The 27518-nt window shown below is 42.0% G+C and overlaps 2 protein-coding genes and 1 non-coding gene across 8 annotated transcripts in view; 2 read left to right on the top strand and 1 right to left on the bottom strand.

Annotated features, from left to right (window-relative positions):
• Positions 1-27518, top strand: part of STRN3 (striatin 3) — a 136397-nt gene that overhangs the window by 2170 nt on the left and 106709 nt on the right. The gene's annotated exons all lie outside the window — the stretch shown is intronic.
• On the bottom strand, positions 6665-6862 carry LOC109023244 (intraflagellar transport protein 20 homolog). Its single transcript, XM_055361351.1, has one exon. The coding sequence runs from the start codon at positions 6860-6862 to the stop codon at positions 6665-6667; it is 198 nt and encodes a 65-aa protein (XP_055217326.1).
• MIR624 (microRNA mir-624) lies at positions 10618-10729 on the top strand. The gene has a single exon (NR_106515.1). It is a non-coding gene; the product is annotated as a microRNA mir-624 (primary transcript).

Here is a 27518-nt window from a genome sequence, read left to right on the forward strand (position 1 = left end):
CTCCACAAAGTGGGTGAAGTTAAACTTTTCAAAAGTAAAAAATACTTGGGTATTTTGACACTGTACGAAGTCTTAAAAAAAAGTAACACTTGTTAGTCATTTCAGTGCTTTACAGTTGTGTCTTGATATAATATTGGGCTTTAAAATTACATAACTTTAAAAAAGCTGAAGTCAAAACTGGTTTCTTTTAAGTTGTGTACAGTCTGCTTTAAAATACTTAAAATTTATAGAATCCTGTTGGTATACAGCTTTCTACTACATACTGCAAACTTAATTTTCTGTGTGAGTAAAGTAAGTAAGGCATTTGTTTTTAAAATTTGGATTGACAAATGCAGTAAGGCCTAAGCTCACTAAATAATACTTCACCAGTCCCTGCTGTGGTTTCTTAGACCTTTGTACTATTGTATGCAAGTTTGGATTTTAACACTCTTCAAGTTAGCAATTGCATTTTTCACCCATAAACTTCACTAATGTAAGCAGCTGAGAAGAAAGATATCTTGTGCCCAAATTAGTAAAACCTATACTATATATTAAAGAAGTCTTTATTGCCTGCTCTAGCATTTGCTTTCCCTTCTAGGTCTCCTTAACAGCAGCAGCAAAGTGTTTTAAGGTAGATTCCTTTTGCTTGCTTGCTTGCTTTCAGTTCTATTGGTACAGTACTGTTATTAGCCATCCTAAGTTTTTGTTTGTTTCCTTGTTTTGAAGAAGTCCTACAGTGTTTCTAGACTCTTTATTTCATACTGATTCTTTTGGAATAAAATGTTCATGATGGCGTTGGTTTTTTTTTTTTTTTTTGAGTTATATATTTAAAATGTTTTATTGGGTTAACTTAATAAGGTTTCTAGTTTGCTTTAGGTGCCTTCAGTCTACTGAGATTGCTTGTGAGATGCGTATTTTAAAATGTATGTGTTGAATACATATTTGTGGGAGGGTGTAGTGAAGCATCAGTGGATTTTTACTGTAAATTTAAACTTTTAAGAAAGACAATCTAGAAATAAGACAACTTACGTATTATTATGTACAGTCTCCAGTGCACTGTCATCTACACAGATTTTTAAAGTGTTAATTATTGAATAGTTTCAATAGAGAACGTGAAGAGCTTAAGGAATACCCCATATTGATGTAAAATTTTAATGGGGAATAATATTTTCCCTGGCTTTGGGAAAGATATTAAAAGGAACTTTGCAGTATGATTCTGTTCTCTGTAAAAAGAATTTAGAGTAAAGGTCTGTCTTAGAAACTTGGAACCAAACCAAAGGATCACGTCTTAAAGCTCTTCTGTCTCTGATTCTTCCTTACCTTGGACTCAGGTAAAGCATTGTTAGTGAGGTCATAGGACAGTGGTTTCTTAACTTTTATATAACATGAATTACCAAAATTCCACAGACAGTCCATTTTCTTCAAGCCCTAGATCAATCCAGATCTCCAGAGGATAAGAGGCCTGCATATTTTTTAAAGTTCTACAAGTGATTCGTTCTTCACAGTAGTGCCTGTTAAAGAGAAAAATTACTACACTACACTTTTCTTTTTTGTAATTTCATAGTAGATTCATTAAAATCTTGTCATGGAAAAGACACTAGGATTTGCAAATCACTATTCCAGACCAGCTTTTGAAAACCCTGAAAATGGAAAATTCAGGAGATTCCCCCCTTAAAAATGAAGAAATCAAGTAAGTCTAAGCAAAATATCTCCTACTAACTTAAGGATCTTTAAGCAGCAACATCTATCATGTTACGACTTCTAAAAGTTAGAAACTGCCATTTAATCAGCACTATAACCTTATGAGGGTGAGTATTCCTATTTTACAGGTGAGGAGACAAATTTAGGTAGGTTAAATCATTTTGCCAAGGTCACCTAGCCATAAAGTATTGCAGCTGAGATTTGAACCCAAGTCTGTCTGATTCCAAAGCCTGTAGTCATATTACCACTCTTGTAACCATTATGTTATACTGTCTTAGCACTTTTTTATAGAGTGGAATCTGACTTGTAATTCTTCATCTAGTATTGCGTGGCCCACACCACTTGAGTACATTTCAATAAAGTTTTATTGAGCGCCTGTGATGCTGCTGCAAGGCATAGTTTATATATATTGCTAATGTGTCATTGTATTTTTCTTTATAGTTTGTATGTAGTAAGTGGATTTTGGGTATATTCAGAATGCTTGTTTGCCAAGTGTAAAAATATGACATAGCTAATACAAGAAAATGTAGTCAAAGAGTTTATGTTCTTTTTTTTTTTTTGAGATGGAGTCTCGCTCGACTGTCGCCCAGGCTGGAGTGCAGTGGCACCATCTTGGCTCACTGCAAGCTCTGCCTCCCGGGTTCACGCCGTTCTCCTGCCTCAGCCTCCCCAGTAGCTGGGACTACAGGTGCCTGCCACCACGCCCAGCTAATTTTTTTGTATTTTTAGTAGAAATGGGGTTTCACCGTGTTAGCCAGGATGGTCTTGATCTCCTGACCTCGTGATCTGCACACCTTGGCCTCCCAAAGTGCTGGGATTACAGGCGTGAACCACCGCGCCCGGCCGACAGTGATTTTTCATAAAGGTGTTCCCTTTGTTCTGGGATTTTTAGCCTTCATACATTTTTACTGTTAGGCATTTCCTTTTTCAGATGATGGTGATAATAGTTAAAAAAATTTTATTGATAGTATTAAGGGAGTCCACTACCTTGTGTCAGAGTCCCTGTTTCTTTTTGAAGCCCTTGAAATGAAGTTTAGGGACCACTGATCTAGAATTCTCTTTATGCTCATCCACTACCCATTAACCCCACTCTATAGTCTGCCTTTTCGCTCTCTTCTCCCCTCCCTTCTAAACACTTTGTAGAACACTATGTTTTCTGTTCATGATTGACCTTCAAATTGCCAGATCCTTTGGCCTTATAAACCGTTTATGTACTTAACCAACACTCTGTTGTTAACAAATTCTTCAAAACTGTTTTCTTTTGCTTCCGCTCTGTTTTTCCTGTCATCCACTTATCACTTTTCTTCATATGTTTTCTTTCTTTTGTTCCTAGTTGTTATTATGTGGGGTTCTGGTTCTATTTTATGTTTTCACTGTATATTCAGAATCAGATTTTTAGCTACCATGTACCATCTTAATAATACCTAGCATTTATTTACTCTTTCCTAATTGTTATTTCAGTGCTTCAGTATTTCAGTATTCATTTAATTCATTCAGTATTCATTTAATTCTCAAAACAACTCAGTGAGGTTGATACAGGTATAATTGGTGTCTTTTTTTTCTTTTTTCTGACACTGGCATATCGAGGCCCAAAGGTTAAGTGATCTATGCAACTAGGAGGCAGTAGAACTGGGATTTAAACTTAGACTGCCTGTAGAGGCCATGTTCTTAACCACTACTAGATTTTTGGCGTCCAGATGTCCCTTGTATTTCTAACTTCCGTTTAGTTTTTCTACCTCCAATTCAATGCATCCATTCAGTTAATCTCAAGTGCCTGCCACTTCCCCTTGACAAAACACACTTGCTTATTCTTTATTCCTTGCCACATTAAAGTTAACACTATCCTCCCCATCGCTAGTGCTATAGAGGTCATTGAACCTTCCCCCTGCATATGGCCTGTGAGTTTTATTGATTCCAGCATGTTTTTTTTAAATTAATTAATTAATTTATTTATTTTTTTATTGATCATTCTTGGGTGTTTCTCACAGAGGGGGATTTGGCAGGGTCATAGGACAATAGTGGAGGGAAGGTCAACAGATAAACAAGTGAACAAAGGTCTCTGGTTTTCCTAGGCAGAGGACCCTGCGGCCTTCCGCAGTGTTTGTGTCCCTGGGTACTTGAGATTAGGGAGTGGTGATGACTCTTAAGCATGCTGCCTTCAAGCATCTGTTTAACAAAGCACATCTTGCACCGCCCTTAATCCATTCAACCCTGAGTGGATACAGCACATGTTTCAGAGAGCACAGGGTTGGGGGTAGGGTCACAGATCAACAGGATCCCAAGGCAGAAGAATTTTTCTTAGTACAGAACAAAATGAAAAGTCTCCCATGTCTACCTCTTTCTACACAGACACGGCAACCATCCGATTTCTCAATCTTTTCCCCACCTTTCCCCCCTTTCTATTCCACAAAACCGCCATTGTCATCATGGCCCGTTCTCAATGAGCTGTTGGGTACACCTCCCAGACGGGGTGGTGGCCGGGCAGAGGGGCTCCTCACTTCCCAGTAGGGGCGGCCGGGCAGAGGCGCCCCTCACCTCCCGGACGGGGCGGCTGGCCAGGCGGGGGGCTGACCCCCCCACCTCCCTCCCGGACGGGGCGGCTGGCCGGGCAGAGGGGCTCCTCACTTCCCAGTAGGGGCGGCCGAGCAGAGGCGCCCCTCACCTCCCGGATGGGGCATCCAGCATGATTATTTGGTGATATTTGAGTGCGATTTTGTGCTAGATCCTGGGTGTATAATGATGTATGAGACACAGACTTTGTCCTCAGGGAGCTTATACTCTAGAAATAATTTTTTTTTTTCAAGAGAGCGTCTTACTCTGTTGCTGAGGCTGGAGTGCAGTGGTGCCAACATGGCTTACTATAGCCTCAGGCTCCCGAGCTCAACTGATCCTCCTGCTGCAGCCTCCCGAGTAGGTGGGACTACAGACATGTACTATCACACCAAGCTGTTTTTATTTTTAGTTCAGGTGGGTTCTCAGTTTGTTGCCCAGGCTGGTTTCAAACTCCTGGGCTCAAATGATTCTCCCACCTCATCCTCCCAAAGTCCAAGTATTGGGATTACAGGCATGAGCCATCATGCCTGGCCAATAAAATGTTACAACAAATTAGCAGAATGCTGAGAGAATAAATGGTGATAGGAAACCTGTATATGTAATGGAGTTTCAGATAATACCTAATATTTATTGAGCACTTTCTTTTTTTTTTAGAGACAGTTTTCGCTCTGTTACTCAGGCTAGAGTACAATGGTGCTATCTCAACTCACTGCAACCTCCACTTCCTGGGTTCAGGCAGTTCTCATGCCTCAGTCTTCTGAGTAGCTGGAATTACAAGCACCCACCAACACGCCCAGCTAATTTTTGTACTTTTTGTAGAGATGGAGTTTCACCATGTTGGCCAGGCTGGTCTTGAACTCCTGACCTCAAGTAATCCGCCTGCCTTGGCCTCCCAAAGTGCTAGGATTATAGGCATGAGCCACTGCGCCTGACCTATTGAACACTTTCTATATGGTTGACATTATTTTTAGTTCTTCAGTACATTTAATTCTCATAAAGTTCCTAAATGTATACTTTTAGATCTGAAGTATCAGGAATACCTAATTGTACAAAGAACATTCCAGTTGGAAGCTACAGCATTTAGCAGAAGTTCTAAAGTAGGAAAGAGCTTCATTTAAACTGTGTGAACTGGCCAGGTGTGGTGTCTCACGCTTGTAATCCCAGCACTTTGGGAGGTTGAAGTGGGAGGATCACTTGAGCCCAGGAGTTGGAGACCAACCTGGGCAACAGTGAGACCCTGTATCTAAAAAAGAAAAAAAAAAGAAAATGAGTGAACTGGACTATAATGATTCAAAAGGCTAAGTAATATAGATAACATCAGTATCCTGAAGTATATTCTAATTCACTGATGCTTGATTTTTGGGGGATTGTATAGTCCCCTTTGCATATATTATGAATGCTATGGAGCCCCTTCTAGTTTTTTTTCAAAAAAGGTAAGAAAATTTTGCTTAGAATGCCCATGAAGCCTGACTGCTGATCTAAGGAAGTAACTGATTTAATCTGTGCTTTTTGTTTCTGTACTAATACTGCCTTAGTTCAGAGTACTCCTCCTGCCAGAATTCTTTGAGATAATCTCCTGACAGGTTTGTTTCATCCATTGCCCCTCTTAACAGTTTATCCTTTTTATCATAAAGACGATTGTATTATGTATAACCCTCCTTTAATTTTTTTATGAAAAGTTTCAAACATGTAAGAAAATAATATAGTATTGTGACCTCCCACAAACGTGTCACTCATCTTAAACAGTAACGACTCATGATCAGTCTTGTTTTACCTGTACTTCTATCCATTCGTTGTCCATTCCAAATTATTATTACTTTCTATTATTTTATTTATTTTTAAGAGACAGGGTCTCGCTATGTTGCACAGGCTGGAATGCAGTGGTGCGATCGTAGCTCACTGCAGCCTCAAAACTCTTGGGTTCAAATAGTCCTCCCACTTCAGCCTCCCAAATAGCTTGGACTATAGGCACGTGCTACCACGCCTGGCTAATTTTTTTTTTTTAGTAGAGACAGGGTCTTTCTATGTTGTCTAGGCTGGTCTTGAGATCATGGCCTCAAGTGATCCTCCTACCTTGGCGTCTCAAGAGTGCTGGGATTAAAGGCATGAGCCACTATGCCTGGCATGCCTCAGCCTCCAGAGTAGCTGGGATTACAGGGGTGCCACCATGCCCGACTAATTTTTTGAATTTTAGTAGGGATGGGGTTTCACCATATTGGCCAGTCTGGTCTCGAACTCCCGACCTCAGGTGATCTGCCCACCTTGGCCTCCCAAAATGCTGGGATTACAGGTGTGAGCCACTATGCCCTGCCTAAATTTTCTTTTATTCTATTAGTGCTTGAAGTTACTGAGTTCTGAAGTTGTTGAGCTTCTCTCTGCTTTGCTATTGATTTGAGCAAGTTCTGAGCACCATGGCCTTCATCTTCTCATTTTACGCTTTTTTTGCAAGTTTATCAACAAGCTCAGTTAAACCACCAACTGTTTTCTGAAACTGGCCAGTTTTGTCCACAAAGTTCTTGCACTCTTCTTTGAGCTCTGTGGTCTGCTGGGTAACCTCTGAGTCCAACACCCACAGCTTGTTCAACTCATCAAAGTGCAGTCCCTCTTCACCCAGGATGTCCTTTACCATAGTTGTTTCCCATCCAAGTTCCCTAGAGAAGCTCTGCTCTGAAGGAGTGACAGTGACAGTCAGGAGGAGGTGTGTCATAGGAACAAGGGTTGAGAAAGAATAAAGTTCGCTTGCTTGTCACAGGTATTGTTCATTCAACACACATTTCTTTTTGAGTGCCCACTACATGCCAACACTGCTAGATGCTGGGGGTACAGAGATGAATGCAACATGGTGCCCACCCTGCTGGCCCCGTGGCAGCAGCTTACTATGGCCCAGGCTGATGTAGACTGGCAGCTTCTCCCCATCACTGGCAGCTGGTATGCAGGCAGCCTGCCTCGGCTGTTGCCATGACTACAGAGACTCTTTACCCATGACCTGAAATATATTTTTATTAAGGTTTTTTTTTTTTAACAAAATGGTTTTAAATTTATTTAAATTAATTTCCTTTTTTTTTTTTTTTTTTTTTTTTAATTGAGGCAGGGTTTCATTTTGTTGCCCAGGCTGGAGTGCAGTGGGCGCAATCCCAGCTCACTGTAACCTCCGCCTCCCAGGTTCAAGCAATTCTCTTGCCTCAGCCCCTTGAGTAGCTGGGATTACAGGCATGCACCACCATGCCCAGCTAATTATTTTGTATTTTTAGTAGACACGGGGTTTCACTGTGTTGGCCAGGCTGGTCTTGAACTCCTGACCTCAAGTGATCACCCGCCTCGGCCTCCCAAAGTGCTGGGATTTCAGGTGTGAGCCACCGTGCGCAGCCTAAATAACTGTGTATGCACTCAACTGCCCCTCATAAGACAATTTAGGTTCACAGCAAAATTTAGCAGAAAGTACAAGTAGTCTCCTACCCCAAAGTTTTGCCTTTTCCAGAATACATTCATATACCTTCCCATAGTATCCTTGGGGGAAATTTGTTCCAGGGGTTCTCCTCCAGGATACAAAATCCTCAGATGCTCAAGTCCCTCAATACAATGAGTTTGTAACTTATGCACATCTTCCGGTATATTTTAAATCTCTAGATTACTTTTTTTTTTTTTTGAGACGGAGTCTCGCTGCGTCTCCCAAGGTGGAGTGCAGTGGCGCGATCTCGGCTCACTGCAAGCTCCGCCTCCTGGGTTCACGCCATTCTCCTGCCTCAGCCTCCCTAGTAGGTGGGACTACAGGCGCCCGCCACCACGCCCGGCTAATTTTTTGTATTTTTAGTAGAGACGGGGTTTCACCTTGTTAGCCAGGATGGTCTCGATCTCCTGACCTTGTGATCTGCCCGCCTTGGCCTCCCAAAGTGCTGGGATTACAGGCGTGAGCCACTGCGCCCGGCCTAGATTACTTATATAATCTAAATGCTGTGTAAATAGTTGTTACACTTTTTAAAACTTTTTGAGACAGGGTCTCAGTCTGTCACCCAGGCTGGAGTGCAGTAAAACAATCACTGCTCACTGCAGCCTCGATCTCTGGGTTCAGGTGATCCTCCCACCTCAGCCTCCTGAGTAGCTAGGACTACAGGCACCCACCACCACACCTGGCTATATTTTGTATTTTTTCTAGAGACAGAGTTTTGCTAAGTTGCTGAGGCTGGTTTCGAGCTTCTGGGCTCAAGCTATCTGCCATCCTTGGCCTCACAAAGTGCTAGGATTACAGGTGTCAGCTACTGCACCTGGCTAGTTGCTATAATTTTTAAAAATTATTTTTTGGCTGGGTGCAGTGGCTCATGACTAATCCCAGCACTTTGGGAGGCCAAAGCGGGTGGATCACAAGGTCAGGAGTTTGAGACCAGCCTGGCCAATATGGTGAAACGCCGTTTCTACTAAAAATATAAAAGTTAGCCAGGTGTGCTGGCACGTGCCTGTAATCCCAGCTACTTGGGAAGCTGAGGGCAGGAGAATCGCTTTAACCCGGGAGGCGGAGGTTGTAGTGAGTCGAGATCGCGCCACTGCACTCTAGCCTGGGCGACAGAGCGAGACTCTGTCTCAAAAAATATATATATTTTTTATTATTTTTCTGGAATATTTTTGGCTTGCCATTGTTTGAATCTGTGAATGGGGAACCCTTGGATACAGAGGGTTGCCTTAGTTTGAATGGTATAATATGTAGCCTTTTCACTTAGTAGCAGTGTATTTAAGGCTTCTCCTTGTCTTTTCTATGGGTTATTTCTTTTTAGTGCTGAACAATATTCCATTTATGGATGTGCTACAGTTTGTTCACCTTTTGGAGGGTATCTTGGTTACTTTCAAGTTTTGACAATTATGAGTAAAGGCTGTAAACATCCATGTGCAGGTTTTTGTGTGGACGTATAAGTTTTAATGTAATTTGAGTAAATACCAGGGAGTGTGATTGTTGGATCATATGGTAAGATTATATTTAATTATGTAAGAAACTGCCACATGATCTTCCAAAGTGGCTGTACCATTTTGCATTCCCACCAGTAATGAGTGAGAATTATTATTGCTCCACTTTGAGCTTTTGGAGTTGTAGTGATTTGGATTTTAACCGTTTTGGTAGTTATGTAGTGGTATCTCACTGTTTTTAATTTACATTCCCCTAATGAAAAACAGTATTGAAGCCAGGCATGGTAGCATGTGCCTGAAGTCCCAGCTACCTGGTGGAGGAGTGAGATGGAGGATTGCTTGAGCGCCAGAGGTTGTGGCTACGGTGATCCATGATCACCCCACTGCACTCCAGCCTGGGTGACAGAGTGAGTCCCTGTCTCACAAGGTTCTGTAGAGGCCTGATGGGAACAGAACTGAACTTCTAAAAGTAAATGTCTTGGCAGCTGCTTTCCAAGGCCTGGCTATAAGTAAGGTCTGCAGAGGCAAAAGGAGCATACAGCTCTTCTTAAAATTGAAGGTGTTGGCTGGGGGCACGGTGGCTCATGCCTGTAATCCCAGCACTTTGGGAGGCCAAGGCGGGTGGATCACCTGAGGTCAGGAGTTCAAGACCAGCCTGGCCAGCATGGTGAAACCCTGTCTCTACTAAAAATACAAAAAATTAGCTCGATGTGATGGCGCATGCCTGTAGTTCCAGCTACTCAGGAAGCTGAGACAGGAGAATTGCTTGTACCTGGGAGGCAGAGGTTGCAGTGAGCCTAGATCGTGCCATTGTACTCCAGTCTAGGTGATGAATGAAACTCCGTCTCAAAAAAAAAAAAAAAAATTGAAAGTGTTTAAGCCCAAGATGAAACTGAATTCTATTTAAGAGATGTGCTTATGTGTACAAAGCAAAGAATAACATAGGCAAACGGAACAAAACTATAGTAATTGGGGAAACGCAACTCATACCTGTGGAAACAGTGGCATGGTTTGTGTCAAATTCTGAAGCAGCCTTCCTGGTAAGGCTACTGGACACAGAATACCCTTCAAGGAAACTAATGAAAAGTAAATAAAGAAAAGTGGGTGTGAGGCCGGACGCGGTGGCGCTCACGCTTGTAGTCCCAGCACTTTGGGAGGCTGAGGCGGGCGGATCACTTGAGGTCAGGAGTTTGAGACCAGTCTGGCCAACATGGTGAAATCCTGTCTCTACAAAAAAATACAAAAATTAGCCGGGCATGGTGGCGCATGCCTGTAATCCCACCTACTTGGGAGGCTGAGGCAGGAGAATCGCTTGAACCTGGGAGGTGTAGGTTGTAGTGAGCAAAGATTGCGCCATTGTACTCTAGCCTGGGCGACAGACTGCAGCCTGGGCAACAGAGTGAGACCCTGTTTTGTTTTGTTTTTTAAGTGGTTTTGTGTTCTTGTAATGAAAAAGAAAAAAAGGTTAAAAAAGGATGTGCTTTTGACCAATATATAATGCTGTTTCAAGGTAGTACCAGTACCTTGTGTTCAGTGGAACCAAGGTAAACACAAGATATTGGTATTACCTTGTGATAGCATTACCCCTAAGTGGTTTCAGTGAACAAGATTTAAAAGACTAGAATTAAAGCAATTATAAATGTAAAGTAAAATTTTGGACCACTTTTAGATAGACTTTATAAAAAGACAAAAATTCCTATTAAAAATTTTGCACTTTGGCCGGGTGCAGTGGCTCACGCCTGTAATCCCAGCATTTTTGGAGGCCGAGGCAGGTGGATCACAAGATTAGGAGTTCGAGAACAGCCTGACCCACATGGTGAAACCCCGTCTTTACTAAAAATACAAAAATTAGCAGGGTGTGGTGTCAACGCGCCTGTAGTTCCAGCTACTCGGGAGGCTGAGGCAGGAGAATCACTTGAACCCGGGAGGCAGAGGTTGCAGTGGGCCGAGATCACGTCACTGCACTCCAGCTTGGGCAACAGAGCAAGACTCTGTCTCAGAATAACAACAACAACAACAATTTTTGCACTTTCAGGACACTTACAGGCTCCTTCCTATAATCCCAGCACTTTGGGAGACCAAGGCAGGAGGATAACTTGAAGTCAGAAATTCAAGACCAATCTGGGCAACAAAGTGATACCCTGTCTCTACAAGAAAATTAAAAAATTAGCTGGACACAATGGTGTTGTACCTGTAGTCCTAGCTACTCGGGAAACCAGGACGGGAGGATCGCTTGAGCCCAAGGGGTCAAGGCTGCTGTGAGCCATGATCTCACCACTGCACTCTAGTCTGGTCAATAGACTGAAACTGTGTCTCAAAAAAAAAAAAAAAAAAAATAATAATAATGATTGCTTTGAGAAGCCAAGGCAGGAAGATTGGTTGAGGCCAGGAGTTCGAGACCAGCCTGGGCAACATAGTGAGACCCCCCCCTTTCTACAGAAAAGAAAAAAATTAGCCAGACATAGTGACATGCACCTGTAGTCCTAGCTTTGGAGGCTCAGGGGAGAGGATTGCTTGAGCCCAGGAGTTTGAAGTTGTAATGAGCTATCATCACACCACTGCTCTTCAGCCTGGTAAAAGACTCTGTCTCTTTAAAAAAAAATTATATTTTGAATAAGTAATATGTGGTTCAAAATTAAGTCTTACACTCACCATGATCCTGTCTACCACCCCCCACTGCCAAGTTAGTAATCGACTACTTTTTTTTTAGTCTGTGTGTGTCCCTTTCTAGTGTTTTTTATGTAGGTAGATGAAAGCAAATATGTTTTCGTCCTTTTCTGGTACAATGTGGCAAACTATATAACCTATTTTTCACTATAATTTTTTTTTTTTTGAGATGGGGGTCTCACTCTTTTGCCCAGGCTGGAGTGCAGTGATGCGATCTTGGCTGGCTGCAACCTCTATCTCCTGGGCTCAATTGATCCTCCCACCTCAGCCTCCCAAGTTTGGGACTACAGGAACCTGCTTCCACACCTGACTAATTTTGTTGTTGTTATTGTTTTGTAGAGATGGGGGTCTCCCTATGTTATCCTCCCACCTCAGCCTCCAAAGTTTGGGACTACAGGAACATGCCTCCACACCTGACTAATTTTGTTGTTGTTAACTGTTTTGTAGAGATGGGGGTCTCCCTATGTTATCCAGGCTGGTCTTGAACTCCTGAGCTCAAGCATTCTGCCCACCTCAGCCTCTCAAAGTGCTGGGATTATAGGCATGAACCACTATGCCCTCCCTACTTTACTTTTTCATTTCACATGTTGAGAGATCATTCCAAACCTGCTAATAGAGAGCATCCTCACTTTTTTTTTTTTTTTTTTAAGACGGAGTTTTGCTCTTATAGCCCAGGGTAGAGTGCAGTGGCGCAATCTCAGCTCACTGCAACCTCTGCTTTCAGGTTTCAAGTGATTCTTCTGCCTCAGCCTCCCAAGTCGCTGGGATTACAGGCGCCCACCACCACACCCATCTCATTTTTTTGTATTTTTAGTAGAGACGGGGTTTCACCATGTTGGTCAGGCTGATCTCTAACTGATGACCTCGTGATCCACCCGCCTCGGTCTCCCAAATTGCTGGGATAACAGGCGTGAGCCACCGCGCCCGGCCCTACATCCTCACTTCTTTTTAACAGCTGCATAGTATTTTGTGTAGATAGGCCATAGTTGATCCACCTAATCCACTATTGCTGGACAGTTGTGTTAAATTTTCATAAAACGTTTGTAGCTGTGTTCTTTCTTAAATGTGTGAGCAGTCAGTCTTGCTGCCTCAAACTCTGTTGTGTTTCCTTTTTGTTGCTGTTGTTAGAGTTGTTAGCAGTTGTGAAAAGTTTAAGATTTTGTGTAACGCTTTATTTCATGGCTTGCATTTAAATCTGAATTTAGGATGTTTTTGCTTTGAAAGCTGTTAACTGGGGCTTGCTTTTATTTATCTTTCACTGAAATCCTGGAGAATAGAGTGTGAGAAAGAAAACAAAGATAATTAACAGGATGAAGTGGGTTGAAAGAGAAATAATATGAGAGAGTAACAATGGATAAGGGTAACAATATGACACTGATAGTTATCTCAGATAACAAAAACATTTCACAGTGGCCTGGAATAGTATTTGTTGTGTTGCTTTTTTGTTTTCTCTTTTTTGAGACAGAGTCTTGCTCCGTCGCCCATGCTGGAGCGCAGTTGCGCAATCTCGGCTCACTGCAACCTCCGGCTCCCGGATTCAAGCGATTCTTTTGCTTCAGCCTCCAAAGTAGCTGGGATTACAGGCGCCTGCCACCATGCCCAACTAATTTTTTTTTATTTTTGGTAGAGACAGGGTTTCACCATGTTGGTCAGGCTGGTCTCCGACTCCTGACCTCAGGTGGTCCTCCCACCTTGGCCTCCCAAAGTGCTGGGATTACATCCGTTAGCCACTGCCTCAAAAAAATAAAAAATAAATAAATAAAAATAAATAAAAAGGGTTGGGGATTGAGATTCTAGCCTCCGTTTTTATGAATCTTTCTATTTTACATATGTAACTGCTCCCTGGTCATTTCCTTGTTAGCACTTAACATGTTTTGCAATTTTATTTTATTTTTTTGAGACACAGTCTCGCTCTGTCGCCCAGGCTGGAGTGCATTGGCATGATCTCAGCTCACAGCAACCTTCACATCCCAGGTTAAAGCAATTCTTGTGCCTCAGCCTCCTGAGTAGCTGTAATTTCAGGCGTGTGCCACCACGCCCAGCTAATTTTTTGTATTTTTAGTTGAGACGAGGTTTTGCCATATTAGCTAGGCTGGTCTCGAACTCCTGTCCTTCAGTGATCCACCCGCCTCGGCCTCCCAAACTGCTGGAATTACAGGTGTGTATACCCAGTGTGAGAGTAAAGGGTCTGGCACATAATAGATGTCTGCCAAATATTTGCTAAATAAGTGGAATTGCCGAGGACATCTCATTAAAATGTTAGAGATGAGAGCTTGACTTCCAATTTTTGTGGTGTGTATATACTAGGAGAAAAAGTCCACTGGATGGAGAAAAAGTCCACAGGATAGAGTAAATTAATACTCTTTGTCAAGCCCTCGTTTGATCCTGGAATGAAAACAAACTTTCTGGGTTTTATTAGATTATAATTTTGTCTCCCCTCCCTGTCATGGGAAATGGAGTATCAGAGAAATCACTTCAATTAAAATGTTTGTTTTGTTTTTTGAGACAGAGTCTTGCTCTGTCACCCAGGCTGGAGTGCAGTGGCGCAATTTTGGCTCACTGCAACCTCTGCCGCCTGGGTTCAAGTGATTCTCCCACGTCACCCTCCTGAGTAGCTAGGATTGCAGACATCTGCCACCATGCCTGGCTAATTTTTGTATTTTTAGGAAAGACAAGGTTTCGCCATGTCGGCTAGGCTGGTCTCGAACTCCTGACCTCAGGTGATCCACCTGCCTTGGCCTCCCAAAGTGCTGGAATTACAGGCATAAGCCAGCACATCTGGTACTTCAGTTAAAATGAATCATTGCCTGAGATTAATGCTCTGTGGGTGGGGGGGGGGGGGGGGTTGGGGCTACTTTATCCCTTTGAAATGAATAAATTTTATGAAGAATGTTTAATGACTATGCAATGCTTACGGTAAACTAAAAATAAGTTTTGTGTGCCATAAATCAGCTATATGAAAAAAAGTACGTTGAAAAAGTTCAGATATTTTTAAATACTTTGTGATTTTTTGGTGATGGGATTATTGGAAACATTTCTTTTTTCCTTATTTTAAAAAAATGACCCACCAAACATTATAAAATAGATTATTTTCTTTTATTAAAATTGATAAGTTTCAGGAGTGAATTCTTTATGCCAATACATAGTCATTGTTGAAAAAATAGTTACATGGGGTGGGGGGAGGGGGGAGGGATAGCATTAGGAGATATACCTAATGCTAAATGATGAGTTAATGGGTGCAGCACACTAGCATGGCACATGCATACATATGTAACTGACCTGCACATTGTGCACATGTACCCTAAAACTTAAAGTATAATAACAATAAAAAGAAAAAATAGTTATAAAACAAAGCAAATATGTTAGTTTTAATGAATTTATAGACTAGTTTGTCTTTTTCCTATTTCCTTTTTTACTGATTTCTTCTTTTGTTTTTTATTTTACTTTTGTTTTTTAGAGACAGGGTCTCATACCGTCGCCCAGGCTTGAGCTCAGTGATGCTATCAGTCATGGCTCACTGTAGCTTTGTCCTTCTGGGCTCAAGCAATCCTCCTGCCTCAGCCTCCTCAGAAGCAGGGACTAGAGGCATACGCCATCATGCCCAGCTACTTAAAAAATTTTTTTTTCATAGAGATGGTGTCTCAGTATGTTGCCCAGGCTGGTCTTGAATACCTGGTCTCAAGCAATCCTACCACCCCAGCCTCCCAGAATGCTGGAATAACAGGCATAATATCAGCACCTGGCTTCTTTTTTACTGATTGTTTAGAAACTGTCAAATATGCTTTATTACTTACTAAGATTTTATTTTATGATGTATTTAAAATTTTTTGTGTTTATGTTTAGCCACTTCTATTTATTTTGAGAGTTTTTATATTAGTTTTTAATATTTTTTATTTGTAGTTAAAGTAATACATTTATATGAAAATTAAGTTACAGAAATGTAAAAAAAAAAAAAAAAATTGGCAGTGGTTTTTTGTAATCCTGATTTTCCAGGAACAACCACTGCTATATTTTTGGGTGCATGTCTTTTCAGAATTTTTTCCGTACAAATGCAAAAGTGGTTTTCAACTGGGGCGTGGGGGAGGGGGGGTAGTTTTGCTCCCATGGGGCACTTATTTGGCAAGGTCTGGAGACATTTTTGGTTATCACATTTGGAGGCAGGTGGTCCTGGCATTTAGTGGAGAGTGGACAGGGATGCTACTAAACACGCACAGGACAGCCCTCCATGTCCCAAATAAAATATTAGCCCAAAATGTTAATAATTGCCGAGGTTGGGAAACCCTGATATACAACTATATATATGTATTGGTGTGTGTGTATAGCTATGTCATCTCATATCCTTTCATGTCTAGTACCTGGTAGTAATATAATTGTTGCAATCAATAATTGTTGGGATGTATATATCGATACAAAAGAAACTCATACTAAGTTAATTTATTTTAAATATTTTATTTCAGTATACATAGATCTACATTTTTTTGTGTGTTTATAAAATACTGTTTTTCTTAATTTTTTTTCTTTTTTTTGAGACAGGGTCTCTTTCTGTCTCCCAGGCTGGAGTGCAGTGGTACAATCACGGCTCATTGCAACCTAAACCTCCTGGGCTCAAGTGGTCCTTCCTCCTCAGCCTCCTGAGTAGCTGAGACTATAGGCATGTGTCACTATGCCCAGCTAGTTTTTGTATTTTTTGTAGAGACAAGGTTTCACCATGTTGCCCAGGCTGGTCTCAAATTCCTGACCTTGAGTGATCCACTTGCCTTGGCCTGCTAAAGTGCTGGGATTACAGGTGTAAACCACTGCACCCAGCTGTTTCTAAAATTCTACTGAAAGAATATGTACGCAAATACTACAATGCTTACAGCCAAAATGGTTGTTCCCTACTCAGTCCACCTCTCTAGGCCAGCTTTCCAGAAGCAACCACTTTCAACTCTTGTGATATTTACTTATATTTAAATAATAGACTTACCACTATTTCTTGTCTCTGGCATTTTTTTAAAAATGATGCTGCTAAATATCCTATCTGGCAATATATAATTTTTAGATTCATTTATTTTTTTGAGACAAGGTCTTGCTCTGTCATTCAGGCTAGAGTGCAGTGGTGTAATCATGGCTCACTGCAGTCTCGACCTCCTGGGCTCACTTGATCCTGCCACCTCACCCTCCCGAGCAGCTGGGACTACAGGCGTGTACTCCCACGCCCAGCTAGTTTTTGTATTTTTATAGAGACTGGGTTTTGCCATGATGTATAGGCTGGTCTTGAACTCCTGACTCAAGCGATTCACCTGCCTCAGCCTCCCAGAGTGCTAGGATTACAGGCATAAGCCGCTGCGCCCAGCCAATTTTTTCTGTTTTCTTTTCTTTTTCTTTTTTTTTTGAGACGGAGTCTCACTCTGTTGCCTAGGCTAGAGTGCAACGGCGTGATCTTGGCTCACTGCAACCCCCACCTCCTGGGTTCAAGTGATTCTCCTGCCTCAGCCTCCCGAGTAGCTGGGATTATAGGCACCCGCCATCATGCCCGGCTAATTTTATTTTGTAGAGACTCGGTTTAACCATGTTGTTGGCCAGGCTGGTCTTGAACTCCTGACCTCAGGTGATCCGCCCGCCTCAGCCTCCCAAAGTGCTTGGATTACAGGTGTGAGCCACCACGCCAGGCCCAATTTTTTATTTACTTCAGAGACAGGGTCTTACCCTGCCGCCTAGGCTGGAGTGCTGTGGTGGGATCATAGCTCACTGTAACTTTGAACTCCTAGGCTCAAGCAATCCTCCCCATAGCTGAGACTATAGGTGAATGACATCACACCTGGCTGTTTTTTTTTTTTTTATTTTTGTAGAGATGGAGTCTTGTTATTTGCCTAGGATGGTCTTGAACTCCTGGCCTCAAGCAGTTCTCCTGTGTTGGCCTCCTAAGTTGTTGGAATTATGGATGTGAACCACTGCACCTGACCATCTGACAATATTGAACATTACCTTTTGGCTTCTTACTATGTTAGTAGGATTTATTACACCTCTTATATCTCCTTTCATCATATTCCAATATAGATAATATTCCAGTATAGGTAACTCTTAAGATGTATATTGTGGTTACTTTTCTGTATATTTTGTTTTATTTGGAGTTATTTGCCTCCTTTTTTAATTTGCCTAGTTTTGTAGGTATGTATTGCTATATTTCCAAAAGATTCTACAACTGTTAGGGTTTTTAAATTAAAGACTCCCAAGCACATCACATTGTCTACCAGTTCTGCCTTTTGTGTATGTGCTTGGAGGGGGAGGAGAAGACTTGCTTTCTAGAGCTATCCATTCTCTTGCTCTGATGTAGACTTGTTCTCAAGATTTGGTATCAAGTTACTATTCTGAAACTAATGTCTGCTGCGGTCCTTCCGGAAATCTCTTTTTATTGGACCCTTTCTTGGCTTACTCTTTCATTTTACTGAGATGTTATTTAATTGTTTCTTGAGAAAAGTTGGATAGGAGGTAAATGTTAGGGACTTAACCTCTTTTAAAAAATGTCTGTATTTTATTTTCACACTTGATTGGTAGTTTGGAAATACACTTTTATTTAACTTTATTTATTTATTTTAGAGACAGGGTCTCACTCTGTTGCCCAGGCTGGAGTGCAGTCGCCATTCAGAAGTGCAGTTATAGCCCACTACAGCCTGGACTTCCTGGGTTCAAGCATGTCTTTCCACTTCTACCTCCAGAGTGGCTGGGATTGCAGGCCTGCCCTGTTGCACCAGGCTACATTAACATTTTGAAGATGTTTCTCCTGTCTTTGAACTTTCATGTCTCTTTCAAAAGGTTTGATGCTGTTCTGATTCTAGATCCTTTTTTTTTTGTATGTGTGATTTGAATTTCTTTTTCTTTTTTTTTTTTTGAGATGGAGTTTCACTCTTGTTGCCTAGGCTGGAGTGCAATGGCGCGATCTCAGCTCACTGCAACCTCTGCCTCCCAGGTTCAAGTGATTCTCCTGTCTTAGCCTCCCAAGTAGCTGGATTACAGGTACCCACCACCATGCCCAGCCTTTTTTTGTATTTTTAGTAGTGTTGGGGTTTCACCATATTGGTCAGGCTGGTCTCGAACTCCTAACCTCAGGTGATCCACCTGCCCCGGCCTCCCAAAGTGCTGGGATTACAGGCGTGAGCCACCACGCCTGGGCTACTTTTTAAATTTTAGTAAACACGAGGTCTCACTGTGTTGCCCAGGCCAGTCTCAAGAGCTACCCTGGGCACAAGAGCTGCCCTCCTGCCTCAGCCTTTCAGAGTTCTAGGATTACAGGCATGAGCCACCATACCCAGCCTAGATTTCTTTTAAAGGGTGGTATTACCTTTATATAATGGAATTTTTTGAGCATAGTAGAGTTTTTGTTGTTGAATTTTTCTTTCCATGATTTATTGGTTTCCTCAGAGTGCCTTTTTTTGTTGTTTGTTTGTTTCTTTTTTTTTTTTTTTTTTTGAGACAGAGTCTTGCTCTGTCACCTAGGCCTGAGTGCAGTGGCGCGATCTCAGCTTACTGCAACCTCTGCCTCCCAGGTTCAAGAGATTGTCCTGCCTCCCTCCTGAGTAGCTGAGATTACAAGTGTGCATGTGCCACCACACCTGGCTGATTTTTGTATTTTTAGTAGAGATGGGTATCACCATGTTGGCCAGGCTGCTCTTGAACTCCTGAGCTCAAGTGATCCACCCGCCTCGGCCTCCCAAAGTACTGGGATTACGGGCGTGAGCCACTGTGCCCAGCTAGGTTTTCTGAGCTGTACTTATAATTGGTTATCCGACTCTCCAGATAACTTTCTGTCTGATGTTCATCCTTGTGATTTAAAAAATTTTAGCTATGTAAAAATAGAGTTTATCATTCTTGTATTTTGAGTAGAGCCTGCCTGCAGGATATTCTATCCCTGCTGAATTCTTTGGTGTCAGATTTCTTCAAGTCATCTGTTAGTGAATCTTTTCACAATTCTCTCTTACATCTCCATTAGTATTGTGAGAGGAAACTAAAAACTCGAGACCCCAATTCACTATGCCAAAGGAAAAATATTAAGCTAAAAGCTGTGTCATGCAAGAAATTGCGGTTCCTTTTGTTTATAAGTAGATAGCTACAGATAAAAGGTTAAATATTTCCACAGGTAGCTACTCTATGTTTACCTTATGTAAGGTGCCATTTGCTGATTGTGAGATGAATACATAATTGACTATTCTCCTACTTGCTCCTTCCCTCCCCCCCCCCCCCCTGCCATCCCCTCTATGAGAGGAGTCTCGTTCTGTCGCCCAGGCTGGAGTGCAGTGGCGTGATCTCGGCTCACTACAACTTCCGACTCCTGGGTTCAAGTGACTCTTCTGCTTCAGCCTCCTGAGTAGCTGGGACTTCTGGCGTGTGCCACCATGCCCGGCTAATTTTTGTATTTTTAGTAGAGATGGGGTTTCACCATATTGGCCAGGCTGGTCTCGAACTCCTGACCTCATGATCTGCCCGCCTCGGCCTCCCAAAGTGCTGGGATTATAGGGGTGAGCCACTGTGCCCAGTGCTGCTCCTTTTTTCTTGCAACATGCGGATTACCATACCTTTCCTCTTTTCACCTTTAGCCCACTTTTTCCCTTTAAATACTGAAGCCCTCAGCATCATCTCTGGAGAAAAGGCACAGACCAGAACAGACTGTTTCTGGGATTCCCTATTTAGTTCTTCCAGGCATGTCCTTAACCTTGGCAAAATTAACATCTAAATTGTTTTAGACCTGTGTCAGATAATTTTTGGTGTACAGTATGTGGTCACTTTCCCCCAGGATTCTTTTTAAAAAAATTTTTTTTTCAATACACAGTTTCACTCTTGTTGCCCAGGCTGCAGTGCAATGGCGCGATCTTGGCTCACCACAAACTCCGCCTCCCGGGTTCAAACAATTCTCCTGCCTCAGCCTCCCAAGTAGCTGGGATTACAGGGATGCGCCACCATACCCAGCTAATTTTGTATTTTTGGTAGAGACAGGATTTCACCATGTTGGCCAGGCTGGCCTTGAACTCCTGACCTCAGGTGATCCACCCGCCTCGGCCTCCCAAAGTGCTGGGATTACAGGTGTGAGCCATCAGGCCCAGCCTCTTTTTTGAAATTCTTATGTATTTTAACTTATTTTAGAAACACAACTAGTACTTTTCTTTTTCAGACAGGGTCTTGCTCTGTCACCCTGGCTGGAATGCAATGGCTTAAGTGATTCCTACTTCAGCTCCCCACCAAGTAGCTGGGACTACAGGTGTGTGCCACCATACTCCGCTAATTTTTTTTTTTTTAACTTTTTTTTTAGGCAGGGTTGCACCCTGTTGCCTAGGCTGGGCTGGAGTGTGGCAGTGTGATCATGGTTCACTGCATCCTCAACCTCCTGGGCTCAGGTGATCTTCATATCTCTCAGCCTCCCGAGTAGCTGGGACTACAGGCGCACGCCATCACACCCGGCTAATTTTTTGTATTTTTTGTAGAGATGGGGTTTCACCATGCTGCCTAAGCTGGTCTTGAATGCTTGGGCTCAAGTAATATGCCTGCCTTGGCCTCCCAAAGTGCTGAGATTACAAGTGTGAGCCACTGCGCCCACCCAGAAACTTCTTTGTTGAGATGAGGTCTCACTCTGTTGTCCAGGCTGATCTTAAAACTCCTGGGCTCAAGTGCCTGGGAGGCCTCTGTCGGCCTCCCAAAGTGTTGGGATTATAGGCATGAACCACCATGCCTAGCCAACTAGTGCTTTTTGTATCCTGTACAAGAAATCTTGCTAGTTTGCTACCAAGTTTTTTTTTTTTTTTTTTTTTTTTTTTTTTTAAGAAAGATGTGTTTTGCATTAAGGTCTTAGTTTATTTTGTGTTGCTATAAGGAACACTTCAGGCTGGGTGACTTACAAAGAAAAAAGGTTTTATTTGACTCAATTCTGTTGGCTGGCAAGTTCAAGATCGAGCATCTGTATCTGGTGAGGGCTTCAGTCTGCTTCCACTCATGACTGAAGGCAAAAGAAAGCAGCGCGTACAGAGATGACATGGCGAGAGAGCAACAGTCAGCTTTCGCTGGAACTAATGGAGTGAGAACTCACTTGCTAGCCACCTCCAGAGAAGGCATTAATCTATTCATGAGGGATCCACCCTCCATGACCCAAATATCATTAGGCTCCACCTCCAGCATTGAAAATCAAATTTCAAATGAGGTTTGGAGGGGACAGACTCCAAACCATAGCAAGGTCTATGATCCAGCTTGAGTTGTTTGTTTTTTTTTTCTAATTTTTAAATTGTAAAATACATATAACATAAAATTTACCATCTTAACCATTTTCTTTTTCTTCTTTTTTTTTTTTTTGGAGACAGAGTCTTGCTGTGTCACCAGGCTGGACTGCAGTGGCATGATCTCAGCTCACTGTAACCTCTGCCTCCTGGGTTCAAGCCATTCTCCTGCCTCAGCCTCCCGAGTAGCTGGGATTACAGGCGCCCACCACCACGCCCAGCTAATTTTTGTATTTTTGGTAGAGACGGGGTTTCACCATGTTGGCCAGGATGGTCTCAATCTCCTGACCTCATGATCCGTCCGCCTCGGCCTCCCAAAGTGCTGGGATTACAGGCATGAGCCACCGCGCCTGGCCTCATCTTAACCATTTTCAAAGGTTTATTTCAGTGGTAGGCAGTACATTTATGTTGTGCAACCTTTACTACCATCATCTCCAGAACTCTTTTCTTCTTGCAAAACTGAAGCTATACCCATTAAACAATAACTCATTTCCCTCCACCTCTTAGCTCCTGGAAACCACCATTCTACTACTTTCTGTCTCTATTATTTTGACTACTCTAGGTACCTTACATAAGTGGACTCATACATACAAATGCCTTTTTGTGACTGCCTTATTTCCCTTAGCATTGTGTCCTTAAGGTTCATCCATATTTTAGCTACTATGTTTCAGAATTTCCTTTTTTTTTTTTTTCTTTTTTGAGAAGCAGTCTTGCCCTGTTGCCCAGACTGGAGTGCAGTGGCGTGATCTTGGCTCACTGTAACCTCAGCTTCCTGGGTTCAAGTGATTGTCTCACCTCAGCCTCCTGAGTAGCTGGGATTACAGGCGCCCGCCACTGTGACCAACTAATTTTTTTTTTTTTTTTTGAGACAGAGTCTTCCTCTGTCGACCAGGCTGGAGTGCAGTGGCGCGATCTTGACTCACTGCACCCTCCACCTCCCGGCTCAAGCAATTCTCCTGCCTCAGCCTCCTGAGTAGATGGGATTACAGGCGTGTGCCATCACACCCAGCTAATTTTTGTATTTTTAGTAGAAATAGGTTTTTACTATGTTAGGCAGGATGGTCTCGATATCCTGACCTTGTGTTCCGCCTGCCTCAGCCTCCCAAAGTGCTGGGATTACAGGTGTGAGCCACCATGCCTGGCCTCTTTTTTTTTTTTTTTTTTAAGATGGAATTTCACTCTTGTTGCCCAGGCTGGAGTGCAATGTCGTGATCTCGGCTCACTGCAACCTCCGCCCCCCGGGTTCAAGCGATTCTCCTGCCTCAGCCTCCCGAGTAGCTAGGATTACAGCCATGCACCACCATGCCCAGCTGATTTTTTGTATTTTTAGTAGAGATGGGGTTTCTCCATGTTGGTCAGGCTGGTCTCGAACTCCCGACCTCAGGTGATCACCTGCTTTGGCCTCCCAAAGTGCTGGGATTACAGGCACGAGCCACCACGCCTGGCCTGATTTTTGTGTTTTTAGCAGAGACGGGGTTTTGCCATATTGGTTGGCCAGGCTGGTCTGGAACTCCTGACCTCAGGTGATCTGCCTGCCTTTGCCTCCTAAAGGCCATTCATAACAGATAACAGATCCATTCATGTGTTAATGGAGACTTGAGTTGCTTCCAATTTTAGCAATTGTGAATAGTGTTGCTGTGAACATAACGTGTACAAATGTCTCTGAGGTCCCGCTTCCAATTCTTTTGGTACGACTGAGTTTTACTTGACTATGATAAATTTAGTGCTTTCTATCTGATATGGTGCTTTTCTCAAAATGTGAATTCAGGGCATTCAGTTTTTTTTTTTTAGATGGGGTCTCACTCTGTTGCCCAGGCTGGAGTGCAGTAGCAGTGGCAGGATCATAGCTCATTACAACCTTGATCTCCTGGGCTCAGGTGATTCTTCCACTTTAACCTCCCGAGTAGCTGTAACTGCAGGCGCACATCACCATGCCCGGCAAAATTTTTAAATTTTTTTGTAGAGACGGTCTTGCTGTGTTGCCCATGCTGATTTTGAACTCCTGGCTTCAAGCAGTCCTCCCACCTTGGCCTCCCAAAGTGCTGGCATTACAGGAGTGAGCCACTGCATTTGGCTGCTGCTTTTTATTCTTCTAAAATTCAAACACTGATTTTTGTTTAAGTTGTTAAGAATATATGAATTTTTGGTGGACAGTTTCACATGATATCACCTGCTCATTTAAGGCTGCAGTGGCCAAACATACCAGATTTTTAATCTGACTTAGATACCAGTTTCAACAGAAGCATCCAACACAGCTAGGTACTCTCTGTAAACCTTCAGCCCTACCCCCTCTGCCTCACTCAGTATATGTCTTTACAACTCCTACTTAACGGAGACAATAGAATCCTATCTGGTGGGGAGTTCTTTATTGTTACCAAGTCTACAGATTGTATATGTGCACACACATCCCCTTTTCTTAGGTTGTTGTTAATATGAGAAACATTTCTGTCCTTGTAAGGCTTATCTCTACCTACTGTTTTTTTTTTTTTCTTCATCGGCTGTTTATTTAGCACCTGCTGTGTGCCAGCCACTATAAATAAAATAAAGCCATTGCCCTGTTGAAGCTTAAATTCTAGTGGATAGAAAGTAAAGTTTGTTGGGTGGTGTTAAGTGCTATATAGAGGAAAGTAAAGCAGAGAAGATTGATAAGGAATGGGTTGATGTATAACATTATTATTTAAACAGGGTCCCTGGGGAAGATAACCTCACTACCGAAGATCAGATACCTTTTTGTTTTTCTCATTCATCATTACTAGCCTTTTATGCTAATATATTTTCATGGGTACCATTTAAAGTCTTGCTTTTTTTTTTTTAAAGATTCTTGCAGTGACTTGGAATTGTATCTTTTTGAGTTATTTTCCTATTGGTTGCCCTAGTTAGGATTAATACCCATTTTAATTATAGTAGTATATAAAAGAACTTTGTTCCTATAAAGCTTTATTTCCTTTCCTCTCTTTGTGCAGTTGTTGTCCTACAAGTTATGTCTCTCTGTTGTATACCCATCAACACAGATGTCTAATTATTGCTTAATGTGATTGCCTTTTAAATTGGGAAGAAAAAAAGACTCCCCCCCACCCCCCAGAAACACGTTTATACTATCTTTTGTAGTTACGTATGTAGTTAACTTTACTAGCACTCTTTATTTTTTAGGTGGATTTGAATTACTCTCTGGTGTGTTTATATTTTAGCTTGAAAGACTCCCTTTAGTATTGCTTTAGGGTAAGTCTGTTAGCAAGAAGTTCTTTTCTGTTTTAATATGGGAATAATTTAATTTCTCCATTTTTAAAGGATAGTTTTGTTGGATATAGACAATCTCTTTTCTTTCAGCACTTTGAATATATCCCACTGCTGCCATGGTTTCTGATGAAAAGTCAGCTGCTTTGGGAGGATCCTTAGTATGTGATGAATTGCTTCTCTTTGATGTTTTCAAGATTTTCTCATTTTTATTGGCTTTTAATCATTTGATTTGATGTATCTTGATGTGAATCTCTTTTAGTTTATCTTGTAATTCGTTGAGCCTCTTGGATGTGTAATGTTTTCTATCACATGGGAAATTTTGGGCTGTTATTTCTCCAATTATTTTTTCTGTCCTTCTCTTTCCTTCCTTGATTCCCATCATGCATATGTTGGTATACTTAATGGTGTCCAACAGGTTTCTGAGGCTCTGTTCATTTTTCCTTATTATTTGTTCTGTTTCTCAGACTGGCTGATCTCAGTTGACCTATCTTCAAGTTGGTTGATTGTTCTGCCTGCTCATAGCTGCTGTTGAGCCCTTCTATTGAGTTTTTCATTTCAGTTTCTGTACTTCCCAATTCCAGAATTTCTGTTTGATTCTTTCTTAAAATTTTTGTGTGTTTATTAACATTCTTTATTTGGTAAAATATCATTCTCATGTTTTCCTTTAGTTCTTTAGACATTATTTTGTTTAGTTCTTTCAACATATTTATAATAGATGATTTAAAGTCTTAGTCTAGGGCTAGGTGCGGTGGCTCATGCCTGTAATCCCAGCACTTCGGGAGGCCGAGGTGGGAGGATCGCTTGACCTGGGAGTTTGAGACTAACCTGAGCAACATAGTGAGACCCCCCCATCTCCACAAAAAATAAAAAAATTAGCTGGGCATGGTGGCACATGCACCTGTAGTCCCAGCACCTCAGGAGGCTGATGTGGGAGAATTGGTTGAGCCTAGGAGGGCAAGGCTACAGTGAGCTGTGGCACCCAGCCTGGGCAACAGAGTGAGACCCTGTCTCTACATAAAAAAATTCTAAAAAGCTCAGTGTCTGGGCTTTCTTAGGGATAGTTTATATTGACTGCTTTTCCTCTGTGTATAGGTCCTACTTGTTTTTCTGCATGCCTAGTTTTTTTTTGTTGAAAACTTTTATTTTTTAGGTACTGGGTCTTGCTGTGTTGCCCAGGCTGGATTTGAACTACTGGGCTTGAGATCCTCTTGCCTCAGCCTCCTGAGTAGCCAAGACTACAGGCATGTGCCACTGTGTCTGACTAAAAAACTATAGACATTTAATATAATGTGGAAACTCTGGAAATCAGATTCACCCACCTCCCCAGGGTTATTTGTTGTTTGTTTTGTGAAGTCTGTATTTTTTGTTGTCTGTGGTTACTGAAGTCTCTGCACAGTTAGCTTAGTGGTTGAGTGAATGGGCAGAGAAGCTATTGAATGAGCAGAGATTTCCTTGGATGCCTAAAACATATAAGCCCTCTGGTCTTTGCCAGGGGGCTCTATGTGTATGTTGGGGCATGCCTTCAACATTCAGCCAGGAATTTACAACTCTGCTTGAGCTCTTCCTGCCTGTGCAAAGCCTTAATGTTAGCCAGAGGTGAGTGAGAGTTTAGGTCCTCCTCTGGTCTTTTCTGAGCACGTGCACAGTGCTACATGAGTATGGCCTTCTAGGTTCTCAGGAATATGTCATAGTTTTTCAAAGTCCCCTGCATACATCTCATTTCCCAGCTTTTCTTTTTTTTTTCTTTTTTCTATTTTTTTTTATTTTTACTTTTTTTTTTTTTTGGCAGGCTATAAGCATTTTAATAATTTAAAAAAAAAAAAAGCCTTTTATTGTTCAAAGTGTTCCTTTTCTATGGAGTGCTCCCAACCAGAAGATGAGGGAAATGGAGATAATGAAGCACGTCCCTCCTACCAAACACGATAAATTCTAGAGGCACTGTAAGATCAAGAATTTAAGATTATTTTTGTCCCACCCTATTTTACAGGTGAGGTATCAAGCACAGTAACTCGTAATTTTCTTTTGGCCCAATTGAAAGGTATCATATAAAATAAGAGAAAGCTGTGTGTGCGTGAAAAGGATCCGCCTTTCTTTCTGAAGAAAAGGGTGGTTACGGCTTCGGAAACGCTTTTCTTTTTTTTTTTTTTTTTTTAATTTTTATTTTTTTTTTATTGATCATTCTTGGGTGTTTCTCACAGAGGGGGATTTGGCAGGGTCACAGGACAACAGTGGAGGGAAGGTCAGCAGATA

Source organism: Gorilla gorilla, chromosome 15 (genome assembly GCF_029281585.2).
Source record: "Gorilla gorilla gorilla isolate KB3781 chromosome 15, NHGRI_mGorGor1-v2.1_pri, whole genome shotgun sequence".
NCBI lineage: Eukaryota > Metazoa > Chordata > Mammalia > Primates > Hominidae > Gorilla > Gorilla gorilla.